The 17,030-nt window shown below is 36.6% G+C and overlaps 2 protein-coding genes across 3 annotated transcripts; both read right to left on the bottom strand.

Moving 5' to 3' along the window:
- Positions 1 to 169: 169 nt before the first annotated feature.
- On the bottom strand, positions 170 to 3,959 carry LOC122034192 (mediator of RNA polymerase II transcription subunit 9-like). The gene is made up of 5 exons (XM_042593326.1): positions 3,707 to 3,959; positions 3,207 to 3,269; positions 2,989 to 3,069; positions 573 to 631; positions 170 to 491 (listed from the first exon to the last, which is right to left on the bottom strand). The coding sequence occupies exons 1-5, from the start codon at positions 3,875 to 3,877 to the stop codon at positions 428 to 430; spliced, it is 438 nt and encodes a 145-aa protein (XP_042449260.1). The 5' UTR covers positions 3,878 to 3,959; the 3' UTR covers positions 170 to 427.
- An 896-nt stretch (positions 3,960 to 4,855) lies between these two features.
- Positions 4,856 to 15,162, bottom strand: LOC122033485 (protein ROOT HAIR DEFECTIVE 3-like). Of its 2 annotated transcripts, none has more exons than XM_042592518.1 (23): positions 15,005 to 15,162; positions 13,794 to 13,943; positions 13,360 to 13,426; positions 13,160 to 13,262; positions 12,428 to 12,498; positions 12,255 to 12,318; positions 12,075 to 12,140; positions 11,950 to 11,997; positions 11,809 to 11,871; positions 11,687 to 11,743; positions 10,999 to 11,157; positions 10,860 to 10,928; positions 10,685 to 10,776; positions 8,686 to 8,764; positions 7,890 to 8,055; positions 7,654 to 7,778; positions 7,257 to 7,519; positions 7,067 to 7,163; positions 6,781 to 6,942; positions 6,118 to 6,222; positions 5,652 to 5,746; positions 5,480 to 5,576; positions 4,856 to 5,387 (listed from the first exon to the last, which is right to left on the bottom strand). In XM_042592518.1, exons 2-23 carry the CDS (start codon positions 13,939 to 13,941, stop codon positions 5,151 to 5,153), a joined length of 2,433 nt encoding a protein of 810 aa, XP_042448452.1. In that variant the 5' UTR covers positions 13,942 to 13,943; positions 15,005 to 15,162; the 3' UTR covers positions 4,856 to 5,150. The 2 variants fall into 2 exon arrangements, with proteins under 2 accessions (XP_042448452.1, XP_042448451.1); XM_042592517.1 differs by having other exon boundaries at positions 5,453 to 5,576.
- Between the last annotated feature and the right edge of the window lie 1,868 nt (positions 15,163 to 17,030).

The following is a 17,030-nucleotide window of genomic DNA, read 5'->3' on the forward strand; positions in this document are numbered from 1 at the left end:
TCTTATTTGAGCAATCTGTTACTCTGATAAGAGGGTTGTTTAGGAAGAAAATTTAATACAAAATACTTTTTAAATATTTAATTTACGGCATATTGCTTCATGTTAATCAGACATGTACAACAAGAAATACAAATATAGGACAGAAACAAATTGAAATTGTGCAAATTACTGATCAGAGACTTCAGTCTTAGAATTAATCACTGAATATCATAGCACATCTCTGTTCTGTAAGCAAACACTAAGAATATGATAGCACATCTCTGTTCTGTAATGTAAGCCTTTTGGTCTCAAATGATGAAGAGATTGTAATGGTCTACAAAATCTTAGTAACCACATTGCCAAGAATGGCATTAGGCAGCTTTTTCAAAATATGTTAGCTTACACAAATTGGCATGTCTAGGTCAGCCATCAAAAGATGGAAGTGCTGTCATCTACTATTCTCGGGCTTAACCAGATCTTCCACATGACTTCTATACTTCATAATCAGATCCCTGATAAAAAGCAAGCAACAGCCAGGATTTGTAAGTTAAATGAGATTAGAAATATTTGATGACTTGAAAGAAACTTCAGACCTCCTTTGACTAAGTTGTCGATTAGTTTCTTCCAACTTTTGGTTTTGTCCTTCAACAGTCTTGGATGCAAAAAAAAACAAAAAAAAGAGATTAAAAGTAACGAACCAAAAGTATAGATCAAAGCAAAACGAGCAGTTCCATATGCACAATTAGATCAGTCAAAACAAGGAATCATGTTAGCTTATAGAAGTACAGACATGGAAAGAATAAAGGAACTTTCTTTTTTTTATTCTATGATCAATGATGTAAAAATTCATGTTTGCACAAAAACATCATTTGAAGCAATTTAATAGGAAGAGTTTGATTATAGAGAAAAAAAAACATGGACTAATAGGACCTGTCAAGGATATAGAGGTCCCTATGAAAGGACACATCATTTGACATGCCTTTGAAGCAATTTAACATGAACACCCTGCCTGCATCTTGCTGAGCCTGCTTAGCCTTAGCTAGGTAAGGTTAGGTCTTCGACCAGAATTATGCCTTACAACCAATAGGGCAATAGTAAAGATTACTAGCGAGCAATAAATGTGATCCCCCAGAATATATTGATACAGCTGCTTTACAAGATTGGTGAATATAAGAACTTGAAAGTTCCAAATAATAACAAATTCTATTTCAAGCATGTATTTGTTTTTACAGTGTATAAGATGTTTCTCTTTACCACTTGAAAGTTGGAACACAAGATAGGCAATTAGATCAAATTCTATCTATTATTGATTCTTAGTTTTTCTTCGGTTACTCCTGAGTACAGGGAATTCACTGACTAATTGTCTAGGAATTCTGACATCAATGATTTGGCAATTAGGAGCCAAGAACCTAAGGTCATGTTAATCATTGTGGCAAAAGGCGAATACGCTCGCCCCCAGCGCCCCCGCCAACCCGTCCCAAGGCCAACACGGAGGAGGTAAATCACGGTCGGCTACTAGCCTTTGGAATAGTAGCACATAAAGGAGGTATTTACCTCAGCTTTGCCGAGATTCGAACCCCAGACCTCATTGTGACAACACCTCCTGCGCTAGCCACTAGACCCATCCGAGGGGCCAAGGTCATGTAATCATGAACATTATAGGAATTGTCAACAAATCCATTCAAGTGGACACACATTGCAATTAGAGGTAGCACAAATCATAATTAGCAAGAAAGGAAGATGAAATAAGTTGACACTTGGCAGCATATAATGTGTATGGTAATGCTAGAGTGAAAAGGGCCACTACTCCTGAAATAGTCTTTTTAGTCGCCTCTTATGTGCCTGGCCAATGTGTTCAGCAAAATGCTAAACAGATGGGAAATTCCCAAGATTCTTATCAATTTCGGAGCAGATTAAATGAAATTATCCACAGAAAAATCCATATTTGCACCTTTAGCTTAGATGAAAATATATGCTCATATGCTTCTCCATTATATCCAATATTAATGTATAGTTACAAGATTTGCCTTTCATTGGAAAAAAGGTATCTCAACAATCAAACTACATAGGTTTCACAACTACAATTGGGTAGGGAGATTAAACAAGTTATGCCACAGATTATTACAGGATGATTACAGTATATCCATCAATGGTGATTACGTTCACCCCAGGCATCCCTCACAATCCGTTCCAAGGCTATGTAAAGGGAGGTAAATCACAGGGTCAGCTTATAGCGACCGCCAAGTGGCTAGAGGGTGGGAGTAAGGATGACAATTTTTCCCACGGGTTTGGGGCCCCATGGGAAAAACCCAAGATGGGGGCAGGTTTAGGGAGACATTTTGGATATGGGTTCGGGTTCGGGGGTGGGTATGGGAATGCTATCCCTATCACCGAACCTACCCCAATATAGGAAAAGCTTATGATTTTTAATCGGGGAATCCCCATCCCCGACCCGTCGAGGTCAATGGGCATTTGAAGCAGGGATAGGGATTTAATCTCCGCGAGGACGGAGATGGGGATTCCCCGATTAGATGGGACGGGTTCAGGGGCAGGGATATATTTCGAGGGCAGGGATGGGGAGGGCAAACCCGCTCCTGCCCCGCCCCATTGCCTATCCCTAGGTGGGAGGAATTTTTTCCCAAGGGCATGCGCCCGTCAGGAATTAATCCCTATCCCATTGCAATAAATCTGCCACCCTCTAGCCAACTCAGCACCCCTATATCCATCAATGATTTTGTATAAAATTATTATGATATTTTTATCACCAATGCTACATAAATCAATAACTCATGATCCGTGTGGTCATGTAAAGATAATGCAACAATTTAACATTAGCTAAAGTCCCCTTACTTCTAGGAAGCCAATAACAATGCCCATATTGTTCAAATATTATCAACAACTTTAGACTATAATCAAGACACTCCAACAGCAATTGTTCTACCAATAAAATCACTTTGATTTAGCCTAGAATATGTACCAAAAATTTTGTAGAAGATTGTATTTGCTCACCATAGATTTTGAACTGATGTTTTCTGAAATAGAGTCTAAGAGTTGCTGACACTTTTTAAATTGTGTATTCAGTTCAGTAACCTGGAAATAAAGGAAATATGAAGTGGCTGTGATAGCTGCAGAAGACTGGTAAACATCCTCGTTAACTCATCTTTAGAGAATAGACGAGATGAAAAAACATCTTACTGAAATTGCTAGGTCAAAGAGAGAAAACTAACCAATGACTCGTAGTGTTGATCACGGTTTCCAATATCAATTGCTTCTGATAACCGTTCTACTAACTGCAAAAGAATTTTTTACAAAAAACTTAGAAATGACTTGCCATAACAAATTATACATGGCCAAACGGGGCAAATTCACGTATTTCCATGATCCAGAAATTTTCTCAATGATAAAAGTTTTTTCGGCCATTGAAACCTCATTAGGGAGGGGAAAAAAAAAACCTTGAGCTATAGCACTCGTATGATCGACAGCTAAGTGAATAAATAAGCAAAAAAGACTCAACGTACAAAAGAACAAGCAAATTCTCTGTCAGTACATCTACGCAGCCAAATTCTATAACTAAAACCAAATGAACATTTGATCTCGTTCCCAATTGTCAAGCTGCAGCATGACACACTAACAACTACTTTATATTTACTGAACTCCTAGCTCGGACCACAAGCTCTGGAACGTCTCCGGTTCGGCCCAAGTTCTAACGAGGAAGTGAGAGGCTTACAGGTAGAAGATGGAAGTGAGAGGCCAACGACGGGTGCTGCTGCTGCTGGAGCGGTGGCGGCGGCGGTTGTTGCTGCGACGAAAATTGGGGCTGGAGTGCGTGGAAATCATGACTTAGCGGATTCTGAGTCGGGATCATCATCCAGCTCCCACCGCCGAACTGATGATCCATTTGCGCGATCACCACCCACACGCCTCCCTTCGCGGCGCCGCGGCTCCTCTCGTCTCCTTCCGGATCGATTTGCTAACCTTGGTTCCCAATTGGTCATCGATTTTGATATATTCATGAACGTGGGCTGCTACGGGTTGGGCTCACCGGTCTCAACAAGCCCAATTCTCTTCGCAATAAAGTTAGGAAAGATTCGCACAATTAGTCCGATTTGGCTTGGCATCGAATATTATATTTAATAAAACAGATTAAACATCTGGTTTTTGGAAAAAAATTTCTTAGATATATTAATATTCTGTACACCCTTATCCTTTATACTTATAGACACATCTCATATGTCCAGGTATCAAGATATCTATCCGGGTGCTCCGACTCAGGGCAGACATCTTTCACATGTCCCGGCATCAAGATATTTATTTGAGTACCCCCAATTTAACAGATCAAATTTACCGTTTTTACTGTTCAGAGAATGCTCCTTTTGCATGTATTGATAGGGATACATGATCATCACCTATTTTACAAATGAAGATCATATATTTTCACGAATACATAAGAAAGAAATATCCTCTGGATCATTAAAAAAAAGGATCCAAGATCTCCTCTCCCGACTCAGATGGGCATCCAGCCCCCGGATATATCAGGAGCGCCAAGATAAGAGTAGATAAGAGTGTACAAACTAAAATTATATATACATAATAAGATATTCAGATATAAATAAAATTATACTAAACCTACCGCCATACCTGAATATACATATCTAATTATTTAATCGGATAAAAAATATTTCTTCATATCTTCTGCTTTCTAAGAATCTTTCCATTTCTAGAAAATTATTATTCCTGCTCCCAATTGACTCTGTCGATCATAGCTCGCCTATATTTAGTAGTTTTTTTTTCAAATTCACAATTTCCTTGATCAAGAAATCTTCTCCTACGGTAAGTCTTCTTAGTTATTGAAACTTATTGAGAAAAAAACAAACAATAACCTTAAACTGTAACACACGTAATCAATAGCCAATAACAAGAGTAAAAGTATCTATGTATACATCTCAAATGCCACAAAGCCAATAACAAAAACCAAATGGGCATCAATCTCGCTTCCATTCTCTTATGAAGCTGTGTTACACGCACCAACATCTGCTTCATATTAACTGAATTCATAGGTTCAGACCACAATCAACAATGGAGCATCTTCACTAAATAAGAGGGTCTTGAACCTTCAGCTACGAAGACAAACAAACAATCAAAGACGTATTATCATCACTACTACTTTCTCATCATTGTGTTAGCGGACTTGTGTATTCAAGCCCTCGATCGGATGATGAGGTTACACTAGAGGATGTATCTGAGGTTCCATTGCTGGGTACTCCATTCCTATATGCTTTAGACTCATCATCTTCCTGTTTCCTCTGACCTGGTGGAGCTGCAGCTCTTTGACCCTCGTCTGCTAATTTCTTAAGGATGTTCATCACTGTTGGGAGAAACTTTGTGGATAAGGAGAGAAGCCCCGGAAGCTGCCAGATAAAAAACATTGTCAAGACTCAATATACACATCGGCTTCACCAAAAATGAACATAACTTGAACTCTGAAAGACTTCACACTCACAGCGCCATTGCGAAATTCACCGGGTATATCGAGCTGAACCCAAATGGCTTTGCCAACTAAAAAGACAACAAAAATGACACCAAGGTACAAAGGATTTCTGCAATGTAGTGTGCAAGAGTTTATAAGGAGTTGGGGAATGTAATACTAAAATTCATCCAAGTAAATTAATCACCTAAGAAGAGTCATAAATTCATTAAATCCCAAGACTAACATAGCAGCAATTGCCCATGGAGGAGGTAAAACACTGTTGTTACGCTTATTGGCTTCCTGAAATCAGCACAAAAAAAAAACGTGTCATGAGTTCTTGGACATTGCTGGTTTTATTGTGCCACAACCCAACTCTGTGCATAAAAGAACTAGTAAATTGCATTCATTATGTTGTAAACGAAGGCTATTGCTGTGAATTTTAGTATCAAGATGTTAAACATATATTTTGAACAAGAATTAAGTACAATTCATGCTTGGAAGTCGTTGAACTTTTAATAATATCATAGTCATCTAAGCTACCCAGAAATTCAAAAATCTCCTATCTCCTGCTTAGGCAGCATATATATATATATAAAACCATAAGTTATCAATAATTTCAGTGCTGGAGAAAACAAACATAAAATTTGTACAAGATAACCAGTTAGTCTTGCCTGAGCAGAAATGGCCTGAGTGACAGTGTATTCTGTTTCTGCCTTGAATTGCCTCCACAAATTTTGGCACTGGACGGGAGTAATCAAAGTTGTTGCAGCTGGAACCTGATCAAAGAATAAGTTAAATAATATATGAACAATGCCTTATTAATAATATGTGTGCTAAAATTTGAATGCAATACAGACACCAGACATAGTGATGCATAAACCTCAGCAAACTTAAATATGGCTATCAAGGTCAAATGAAGAACATTGTTGCAAGAAAAATGATGCCAATAATAGTCCTTACAAACACCATTGTTATTATAGCTCTGTGCATCTATAAACAAACCACACCGCAATAAGAATCGAAGGCGGGTTAAATATTGCACTTTAAACATAATGCTAGGAGCAAGTTACAGCTACAACTTGGGTAGTGGAATGTACAAACCAGTCATAGGCATTTAGAGAGTAGCATGCTTAAGTGAATGTTTTCGATGACTATGACTTATGACTTAAAACAATGATCAAGCTTTCAATGAGCTAAGCAATGACTTGGGCAGATACATGAATCAATCTTCTATAAGACATTAGATTCTAAAAATGACAGCTACAAAATGCTAGATTGGCTAACTCTGTATGTCAGTGCTCAAACCAAGTACAAGTGAGAAGAGCATTAATAACCTCTTGCCACGAACTTGAAGCTAACAGATCTGTGGTTTGAATGCTTCTATTTTTCACAGCACTGTTTGAAGTATCCATCAAAGCAAGTGAAAGAGTTTCTGCGATTTTATCAGATTCATCATCCAGGCGAGTAGCAGCCATTACAGACAGCAATTTTAGAGACTGAAAAAATACACAAGAAATTTCAGTTAATTAAAAAACATTAAAATGGAATTGGAGGGGAAAAGGAGTATTAGATCAGTAAATAAAAATGTTAAAGAAAATAAGACAAAATGGTCCATCATACTGCAGAGCGAGCAGCTTTTGTGATTGCTTTTATGTCTTCTTTTCCTGTCCAAATTCTTGGCATAGAGTCTTCATCACGACTGAACAATGTAGAGAATCTGAATACAAAATTAAGAATATACTCAATTATCTGACGTCTTTCAAAATCCGTGACAGAATCTGACAGAAGTTAAACTTTCAAAATGCACTACCTATCCTTCATACGAATCAGAACTCTTCCGGCCTCTTCTCTTGCCTTAGATTCAACCACTGACCTTCCATATTGTTTAAGTCTCTCAATCATTTTATCCATAGTTGCCTGGTCAAGATCAAATGTTGCAAGGGCAGAAGCAAATCCAGAGGTTGCTGATTCAGTCTCTCGCTGAAGAAGATTTTTTATTGAGGACCAGGTATCATCAGCAGCTGCATCAAGAAGAGCTTCTACAGGTTCTGCAAGGGCTTTATTAAGTTGGCCCTGTGATCATATAAAATGAAATCATCAACCTATAGCCATCCAACTTTGAATCTGTTTTGGTTTAAAATAAGTAGAATTTACAATAGCACCAGAACCCTCTACACAAAGTAAAGAAACACAAAACCTTAACATACCTCATACAGTGCATTAAGCTGGGAAATTTTTGCAGACCGAACTGAAGCTAGATGAGCATCAATATCACGTCGAAGCTTATCCCGGATCTTGGAAGTATCCCAATCAACTTGCTCAATAGTTGCATCTACAAAACCCCAAACAAATGACAGATCATCAACTCATCTGAAAACATACTTACGATAGGATACTTCTGTAGTTATATATAATTATATAAATCTGAATCCGAAAACTATACCTTCACAATCTTTGTCAAACTTTTTCATAAAAGATTTAGTGCAATCAAGTGCAGCACTGGCAAATCCTTCTCCACTTTCAAGGGCCTTATCCAATGAGCCTTTGAAATCTTCTAAATTTTTTGAACGTATATGGCCCAACATGGTTTGATAAGAAGGATTTACCAACTGAAAAGTAAAATGCATCAACGAGAAATACAAAATAATACATATTATGATTGCATATGTTTCAGTGAAATTTCAGTTCTTTATTCTCCTCAAGCTTAATTAGCATAGATAGTTAATTTATATTGTCTGGAAGCACAGTAGTTCTTACTTTCATAAGAAGTAATGACTAAGCATACTATGCCCACAGACGCAATTCTTAAAAAGCACACAGAAAATTCCACTAGAAAAATCCTGTATTTTCCATCAATTAAGCTGACAAATATCATCTACACAAGTAACACAAAAGATGTATTTAAACAATCAGCCATCAAATTATCAGCCAAGAGAGTGCTTTTAGTCAAGTAGTGTCAAATAAGGGTTTATGTAATTCAACAATAATAACCATATAATGAGGAAAATTAACAGAATTAGTAGTAAGATCAAGATGAAAGGTGTTCTAATGGTGCATAAGTAATTTGAAGGGAACCCCGGATGAACATAGGTAGGAAAATGTTGTCAGCAAGATGGCAAGGTGTCAAGAAATTGAAATTTAAACTAACCCAGACAAGAAGACCTTTATAATTGAGGTTCATCAACGAACAAGATAATGGATTTGTATTGAAAAAGGGAAAAAGGGAAAAGAAAAAATACATGTAAAAGCTTTGATTCCAGCTGTTGTCTCTTTGAAGTCCTAACCGCTTCGTCAAAGAAAAAAACTTCTGTGTCGTACCTGTGAGAGAAATTAATCAAATTCAATAGCAAGGAAAAACATCACTAAAGAGAAATAAAAATAGAGTGAAAAACTTTGAAATGGCATATGAAACATAGTATAAAATGCACTTTTTTCAACCAACACAAGCATCCTTAAAATGGTAGTATTGGTAATCATCACAAATAATAAATAGCTAGATTGTACAACTAATTGCATTCTTTTAGATTCAAATGTAAATTTCGGTGCAATGACTTAAAATTAATATAGTCTTCAACCTCAATCCTTGCATACCAACACAGTATAAAAACCTCAAGCAAAGATCGTGAAATAACTTTCATTTTATTGAAGATGTTATATGTACAGACACAAACATCGTGAGTTCATGCATAATTCCATGAAAGTGTATGAACAAATACACATCAAATTTTCTAAATTAAAGTCTGCATCATCTAGTATTTCCTGAAAAATGGTTTTGCCATGGCAGGTTTGCAGTCCTTAACAGCCCAGTCTTCTTAAGCTATCAAATAAAAATGATAGTGTTGCAAAATGACTGACGGGGGTGATAATAGATCAGAGGAAGCAGAGAGGAAAAAGAATAGATAATTTAAGTAAACGAAATTGAATCAGAATCACCAACCTTGCTAGTCCTCTCATTGTTATTTTTCAATTCAGTGTAAGTACTGCTTGAAATCTTGAGGGTATAGAAGGTGAGATATCAGAAAGTGTGGAAGAGAGTGGAGAGCTGAAGGTATGATCAGTAAAAGAGACCTGAAAAATAAAGAGAAAGGAGAAGCGATAAAAAAAAAAGGGAACCATAGGTACTGAGAGACAGAAAACTGGTCAAATATTTGTAAAAAGAGAGGGAAGTAGAAACTACAACTCCACGGTTGTAGCACACAGGTATATATATCTTTTCTTCTTTAACCATTTCTATTCCTCCTCTCCTCTAGCTCTGGCTAGAACCAATCACTACTGAGCTTTACCAATAGCCAGTAAACGCTACAGGACTAAGCCAGTGGAAAGAAAGAATATAATTATGGAGATGATTGAGACAAATGATATGTTGTGTTATTTAGTACACACTCCTGGTAGTACAAATTACAAAGTAGATACTATAAAACAATTGCAAGCTAGCTTGTAGTGACGAATAAGGTAGTGAAGATGCACACTACTATGATCATTTAAAGCTAACAATCTAAGGACACTAGATGCTCACAGGAGGTGTCTGACTCAACCAAGATAAACTAATGTCCTTATGGAGGAAATGACATAATCATTGAAATGAAAGGATTAATTAATATATCCTACCAACTTTATCTCAACCATTTGTGGTGGCATTTAATAATTTGTAACAATTTTATCTTACGATTTGTTACATTCAAGTTAAGTAATGGCAGTGATAATCTCTCCCACTAACACTTCATCTCCCACTAACATCCAAAATAAGCAGTAAGTAAATTACCAATAGTTCATTTCCAATCCCATCAAATTTGCACATGAAATTTCCTAAGATTTTTGTAGGCAATGTATTACTTTAGTAGAATAAAAAAAAATTATTTGAAATAATGTGTCCTTTGAAAATACTTCACCTCCACTCACATCAAATTTGCACATGAAATTTCTTAAGATTTTTTGTATGCAATGTATTACTTCATTACAATTAAAAAATCACTTGAAATAGTGTGTCCTTTGAAAAAAAATATATATATAAGGTAAGTGAGAGTATCAGATTATAAGTAGTTGAGACTAAATTGTAGAATACAACTTATCAAGTTTACAAGTTTATGCCAAAACAAAAAAACTTACAGACACAATAGATTAGGATATGTATAATTCACTCAACAACAAAAAAATAAAATCATGTTGAAGCATCATATTATAAATTCATTGGTGTTCCATCCTTGTAGATGAATGGCAGGGCAATAAAAAAACACTTACCCAGTTAAGCACTTGTCAAGAATGGCAGAAACCTTCTTCCCAAACCCTGGGACTATGCTATGTTGCACAACCTCCTCAAGTTGAAGCCAATCCTAGAATCCAGAAATCATGAACCAATTAGTTCTCACAAATGTCTCTAAAAAAATAGACAAATGGAACATCAGCCAAAGATCACCTCATCAGTGCTAAAGCAAGCAAATTTTTCATTAGCAATTTCTTCACAGCGTACAGTAGCCACCATAACCTACAATTCATCAAAAATAAAACAGATAGACCATCAAACAAGTAAAAAGCTATAGAAACCAAATAATTACCTTGTGTGCTGGAAGGTCAAGGTCTTTATTGTCCTTGATAACCTTCCATATCTGTTGAGCACTAAATGAAAATCCTGAAGCTGGAACAACACCTCGTCGATCCCCAGCAAGCCCACCAGGTGCAATAGAATGATAGAACCGTTGCCTTAAAGTTGCAACCTTGTACATTTCAACAAATTTTAACACAAAAATACGAGAAAACCCTTAACATCACAAGGCCAACTATAGCATGTAAATGTCATTTGACCTAATATCAGACTACAGAAAGAATGGACATGTATACAGATGCTCATACAAAATAAGGCGAGATAAACAAAAAATGGGTAGCCAATCACAATATTGGTTTGCAACAATAGAGAAAATGGCATGTTTCATGATATGAAAAAGTCACACCCTTGCATAACTGTCTTGACTTGGCTCGAATATGCAATACAATTTCGTCCATCAATTTTTAAAGGTCTCTAAAAAATGACATCACAATATCTTTCATGTTATCCTCATATCATGACACTGCTGTCTCTTCAAAATTGACTTAAAACTGAAGAGCTGTATGAATTAAGATGACTTTTTTTTTTCAAACACTTGATAGATTTCATAGCAATAAACTATTTCAATTATAATCGTGCATAAATACACATTTAGGTAAAATACATGTTGATGTGGACAATTCAATTATGTTATGACAAACCTGCTCCTTGAATAGCTCTTCCTTCTCTTCGTAGCTTGAAAGAGCCACAACTTCTACCTGTAAAGATGTCAAATTTAGTTACAAATGCAATTTTATCATAGTAAAATAAATCTACCTCTTACATTGAAAAATTCACTTAGTGGAGTGTCTTTATGAGCTTCTGGTTTGGGTACATTGTCCCATATCTGCAAATCACATATTAATGCAATAGATGCAGAATATTACAACATAGACAGACTGACAAAGTGATAAGTAATGTGTACTTTTTGAATATCCTCTCTCAGAACAGGCTCCAAATTTTCAAGGGGTGTCTGCTCATAAAAAACAATTGATGTCAGCCAAAATTCATGAATGATTAAAGCAATGGAAGATTGAAGCAATTAACCACCTTAGTTTTGTCTCGTATGACGAATAACAATGTTGTTTTTCGTGGACTAAATAATCGCATCATGACCTGACATACACAAAAGAGAAAGTAAAAATAGTAACTTGCTAAAATTAAGTACACATCAATGGTATTCTGCAAAGTTATATTGACGATTCAAATAACTGAAGAATACAACGATACCTGAAACACTGTCTTTAAGAGAGGCTTGTTTGCAGCTTGTTCTCTACCAATATCATGACACCACCTATGTTATAGGAGGATTCAATAGAAGGGTGATCAGTCATTCATTTTAAATACACTGAGAATTAAAATGAATAGTATCAAGTATTCTACATGTTCAGCATCAGACTCACATGTTTATAAGCACTATATCCGAAACTGCTAAAGCAAAAAGGGCACTCTGCTTCTCGAAAGTAGTATCATCCTGCAAAAGAAAAGTGCTTAAACAAGGCTGAAAGTCTCAAAATAATCCAAGGAAATAAAGAAACAACAAATATGGAATTAGAATAGACAAAACTAAAAGAACTGGGTGAAAGTCACAAACAACTGTTGAGTTTACCTTGACTGTTTTATTCGTGAATGTAGCAGATGAAATTACACCACCAAAAAAAATAAATAAATAAATAAATAGAAGTTGAACAGAGAACATGTTGCCATTTAGTATTCTCACCAATCACCATAAATACAAATATGTGTACAAGGTGTTCATTCACTCATCAAAGATAGAAATCTTTGATTTAAACCAAAAAAGTACAACTAATTAGAGAAGTAAAAGTAGGTGTTTACAATTTAAAATAATATAATAATAATGCTTGGCCAGCAAAACAAGCTAATTGAAAGATGTTTTAGAACCAGAATCAAGAGAATAAAATTCACCAAGAATTGTTCCGAGTTCCTCTAGCTATTACTTTGTGCTAATTTATATTGTCACTGTTATTGCTAAACAGAATTGACCTAAACCACTATTTTCAGAATTTTCTCAAGTGTAAAATTCAAATCCAACCAAACCATGGTTATAAAGATGTGCCTCTGAAAGTCATAACAACAAAACTCAAATCAGTAAAGTCAATTAGTCAAATGCATACCTCTCCTCTCTCTCTCCCGTCGGTACCTTCCAAATCCATAACAACAGTAAATGGTTCAATCTTGGCACACTTTGCCAACCAAATACCTTTGGTAGTCTGTGACCTGAAGAAAATGAATGTCCACATAGGTAAACAGAATTAAATTAAATATGGTTATAGAAATAGAGATGAATATATAAAATTCACTATTTATAACTTGCCTTCCTTTGAAAGCATCCATCTCTCTAAAGTCGGTACCAAATAAATGGTTTAAAAGAGTACTCTTTCCTATAAAGTTGGTGCCACATTAAGAAGAAAGTAAATGCTCAGCACAACTTTCAAACGAAAGCCAATGTACACAAAGGGAAAAAGTTCCAAGCTCGATCAAATATGAATGCTTTTATCAAAGTATTATAATTTTTTCCCCAAAAAATGCATTGGAAACTTTCGATGTTAGCTAGTCCACGTTGTTACATATAAATTTCATAGACAAATTGACTAACAAAAGAAATAAAATGATTATAAATCACCATGATTTTTTTTTAAAAAAAAATGCTATAGCTCTGATATTTCCGAAAGGCAAATACTAAGTAATATAAGAAAAACATAAAAAATAAAGAATCTTAAAATCAATTTGAAGTAACTCTATGCATACCGCTACTCTGTGGACCCATTATAGAGACCACTGCATAGGACAATCCACAATCACCCATTTTTGTTATCTTTGTGAAATGTTCAATGCCGGTAAAATTGAAAGCACCATCTCCATCAATAAGTTGAACAGAATAACCATCTTGATCCATCCCTATCAATTTGGAAAAGGTTAGCTCCAATGGGAAGGGTAAATATTATAGCATCGAGACAGTGTAATGACAAGAATAATTTGACAAAATCACCAGATGATGACTCTATGATGAATAATATCTAAGTTATATATATATAATTCTGAGGAAATGAGAGATCAAGTTGGATCTTACACTAAAATTGCTTGAAGTGGAGTTCATTTTCTAATCCTATTTTCATTCTTTAGTAAGTCAAGAATGAATTCAAGAAAATTGTAACCTAGTGAAAATTAGGCACCAGTTCTTCAGCTGCAAGATGCAACCTGATGAAAATTACCCATGGATCATGATGAGCATACCAAAATGTATAAGAAACACACTTCATCAGGTATTCACTATCTATTTCAGCCTTCCCGAGCTTTGTGATCTCGAGGTCATAGATCTTGTTAAGGTGCATGGATCAAGGCAATCAAAATGAGCAATATTTCCAAGAAGTGTGTTTGATTAGAAAATAATGTATATGTCATAACAATCTCCTGCTTTGCAAGTCTGTTGTGTGAAAACCCTCCGTCAGAGTGACAACATACTCAGCTCAATCAGTTAAAGCCAGAAGCTACTACTTCATCCAGATAATTAGAGTAAAAACAAGGTAAAAGAACAACTTCTATTCCCCTCCTCTAAGATAAACGACTTCTGAACTTCTGTTATCCAACAAAGAAAGCATTACCCGAATGGCGAATCGAACTTGAATTAAAGATGTAATAGCCAATACATCAACATAGTAAAAAAAAAGACAAATAGGAGTCAATCCCTGGAAAGCTCAAAACCAAAGATGTTCAAACCAGAACCCTTAAACGGAAAAAAAAACAAGATATAACTTAAACTGGCCATGATTAGTTTAAAAAATAAAACTAAAAAGCAATTCTAATGGACTGCATCTGATAAGATCGGGTAATAAAAGGAGTCCCGGCTTTCTCAACTCTGAATCGTTTCATTCTAAAAATAAATTGATAAATAAACAAAAATAAAAAAGGGGTCCCGATCCGATCGGAGAAGTTAACTTGGAGAAAGTTTGCAGGCGTACCGGCGGAGATCGGAGGAGATCGAGGCAGAGTCGAGGATCGACTGCAAAGACGAAAGGACGAGATGGGAAAGCAGTCGTGCGGACCGATCCAGCTGCGTCGTCGCCGACCTTCGCCTACCCTCTTAAAAAGCAGTAGCCCTGTCGATCAAATCCGCACCTTCCATTTCATTTGTAGAGACGGCAATTCATTATTCAGAAATACGTATTCGGATGGGGTGGAAATACGGCAAGCTACGTCACTGCGAATATTCGCTCCCTCCTTCAAATTACTGCGTGGTATTTTAACCTAGTCACGATTTCGAGCTTGCATTCAAATATGTATGGCAGTGGGAGTGGGCTCCGAGCATGTTTGGAGAACGATTTGTGTAGGCCCCAGCAACCGCCCATTTGAATCCCTCCGGATTTTTCTGCTTTACTGCACGGACCATACCAACACCGACCTAGAGTTGGAATTTTCTTTAATAAATGCTAAACAAATGCGCTGCTTTTTGCCAACCGGGGTGAACTTTAACCGTGTGGTGCAGTCCGTGTTAGCGTCGAATGTACCTTTTTAGCTTCCGACGCGGACGCAGTCCAAAAGGGTGTAGAGTTCAAATCAACAAGATCGAGGTGGGCGGCTGGCCTTGATGTCAGTGTCGGCCAGATTAGTCAAATGCTTGGTTTTCTAAAGAAACGTGGCAGGTTGTGCGCTGGTTTGAGGTTTGCATATATGTATAAAATGCTTTAGGGACGCATCAAAATGAGAATCCATGTGGCAATCGCTCGTCTCCAGCGTTTTCATGATATCCGACTCAAGATCATTATGAGGGAGATAAATCATAATATCCTGAGTGAGTATGTGACAGGTGAGGTGAATTATACAAGGACCAAGAATTTACGCTCCGACTATCTTGAATTTCGATCCCACGACCTCATGTGGTAAGCATCCCACCACATACCAACTCGGATGATCTGTGAAATCATCAAAATGAGAATCCAACAGTATAAAGACATTGCTTCCAATAGTTGAGAAGGTCTCAAGTTGCTAATAATAGCCGGTTCAAGAACTCAGAATAGCTGACACTTATATTTTACAACATTTAGAAGGCATTAATAAGGCAAAAGCATGCTAAAAATGCAGATTCAGACATGCTATAAATAAATAAAAAGATGGTGAATTAGGGACATTATATTTCACAACATTTAGAAGGCATTAATAAGGCAAAATTAGCATGCTAAAAATGCAGATTCAGACCTGCTATATAAATAAAAAGATGGTGAATTAGAGACATGGTTCTACTATTGACCAATGAAAATTTCGCGCTGTTCTACATAGAGCGTTAGTGCTATATATTGATCCTCCGATATTTAAGTCAATGACCAATTTTTAGAGAGGAAATAGTAAAAGCAAACAACAATAAATGAGCATATAAAATTATAGAGTATCGTCTACCTTCACTAGTGAATGGAGTCCCCCTTTTATAGTGTCACTGCTGTATTTATGCATGTATCTTAAAATATTTACACGCTTCCCAAAGCATTCCTAAGAAATGACATGTCATAAACTATTTCTGACATCTTTCCTTAAATAAGCATACAAATTTTTGTGATTTGTCCGGTTAGAAGCTTCTAAAGTACGATTTATCTGAAGTATATCTGTCTCTTATAGCACAAACTTTCAAAAGAGTAAGATATGAGGGGAACATGAGACTGTGTTAGGCCGATCGGCCATCACTTAGAGAAATCGCCGACTCGGCCCTATGGGTCGTCGCTGATGACCCGATCTTCACTCGGTCCCTTCCTTGGCCGTAAAGGAATAGAGTGTCCGATCGTCTGAAGTCGTCGGTCGGGTTACTCAATGCTCCGTAACGAGGTTAGCCTGCCTGAATCGGGTTGAGACACAAAGTCCAACCAAGCGTGAGGCCCGGCTGGACACTCATGTCCGACCGGTCATGTGGCCCGTTTGGACATGCCCCTACTATTGTTGGTATCTTTGACCTCTTCTTGACTTTGACCGCTACGTCAGTCAGTCTTCCCCATTTTGACC

Source organism: Zingiber officinale, chromosome 11B (genome assembly GCF_018446385.1).
Source record: "Zingiber officinale cultivar Zhangliang chromosome 11B, Zo_v1.1, whole genome shotgun sequence".
NCBI lineage: Eukaryota > Viridiplantae > Streptophyta > Magnoliopsida > Zingiberales > Zingiberaceae > Zingiber > Zingiber officinale.

Excerpts from the sequence above, each read along its gene's own strand:
- LOC122033485 (XM_042592517.1), bottom strand. The coding sequence starts at position 13,941 with ATGGATCAAGATGGTTATTCTGTTCAACTTATTGATGGAGATGGTGCT. Across the intron at positions 6,943-7,066 it reads CAAAAGCTGCTCGCTCTGCA|TCTCTAAAATTGCTGTCTGT; the intron begins GTATGATGGACC and ends GTATTTTTTCAG. Across the intron at positions 6,223-6,780 it reads CTTCAAGTTCGTGGCAAGAG|GTTCCAGCTGCAACAACTTT; the intron begins GTTATTAATGCT and ends TTCTTTGATCAG.
- LOC122034192 (XM_042593326.1), bottom strand. The coding sequence starts at position 3,877 with ATGGATCATCAGTTCGGCGGTGGGAGCTGGATGATGATCCCGACTCAG. Across the intron at positions 632-2,988 it reads ACATCAGTTCAAAATCTATG|ACTGTTGAAGGACAAAACCA; the intron begins GTGAGCAAATAC and ends TTTGCATCCAAG. Across the intron at positions 492-572 it reads CGACAACTTAGTCAAAGGAG|GGATCTGATTATGAAGTATA; the intron begins GTCTGAAGTTTC and ends GCTTTTTATCAG.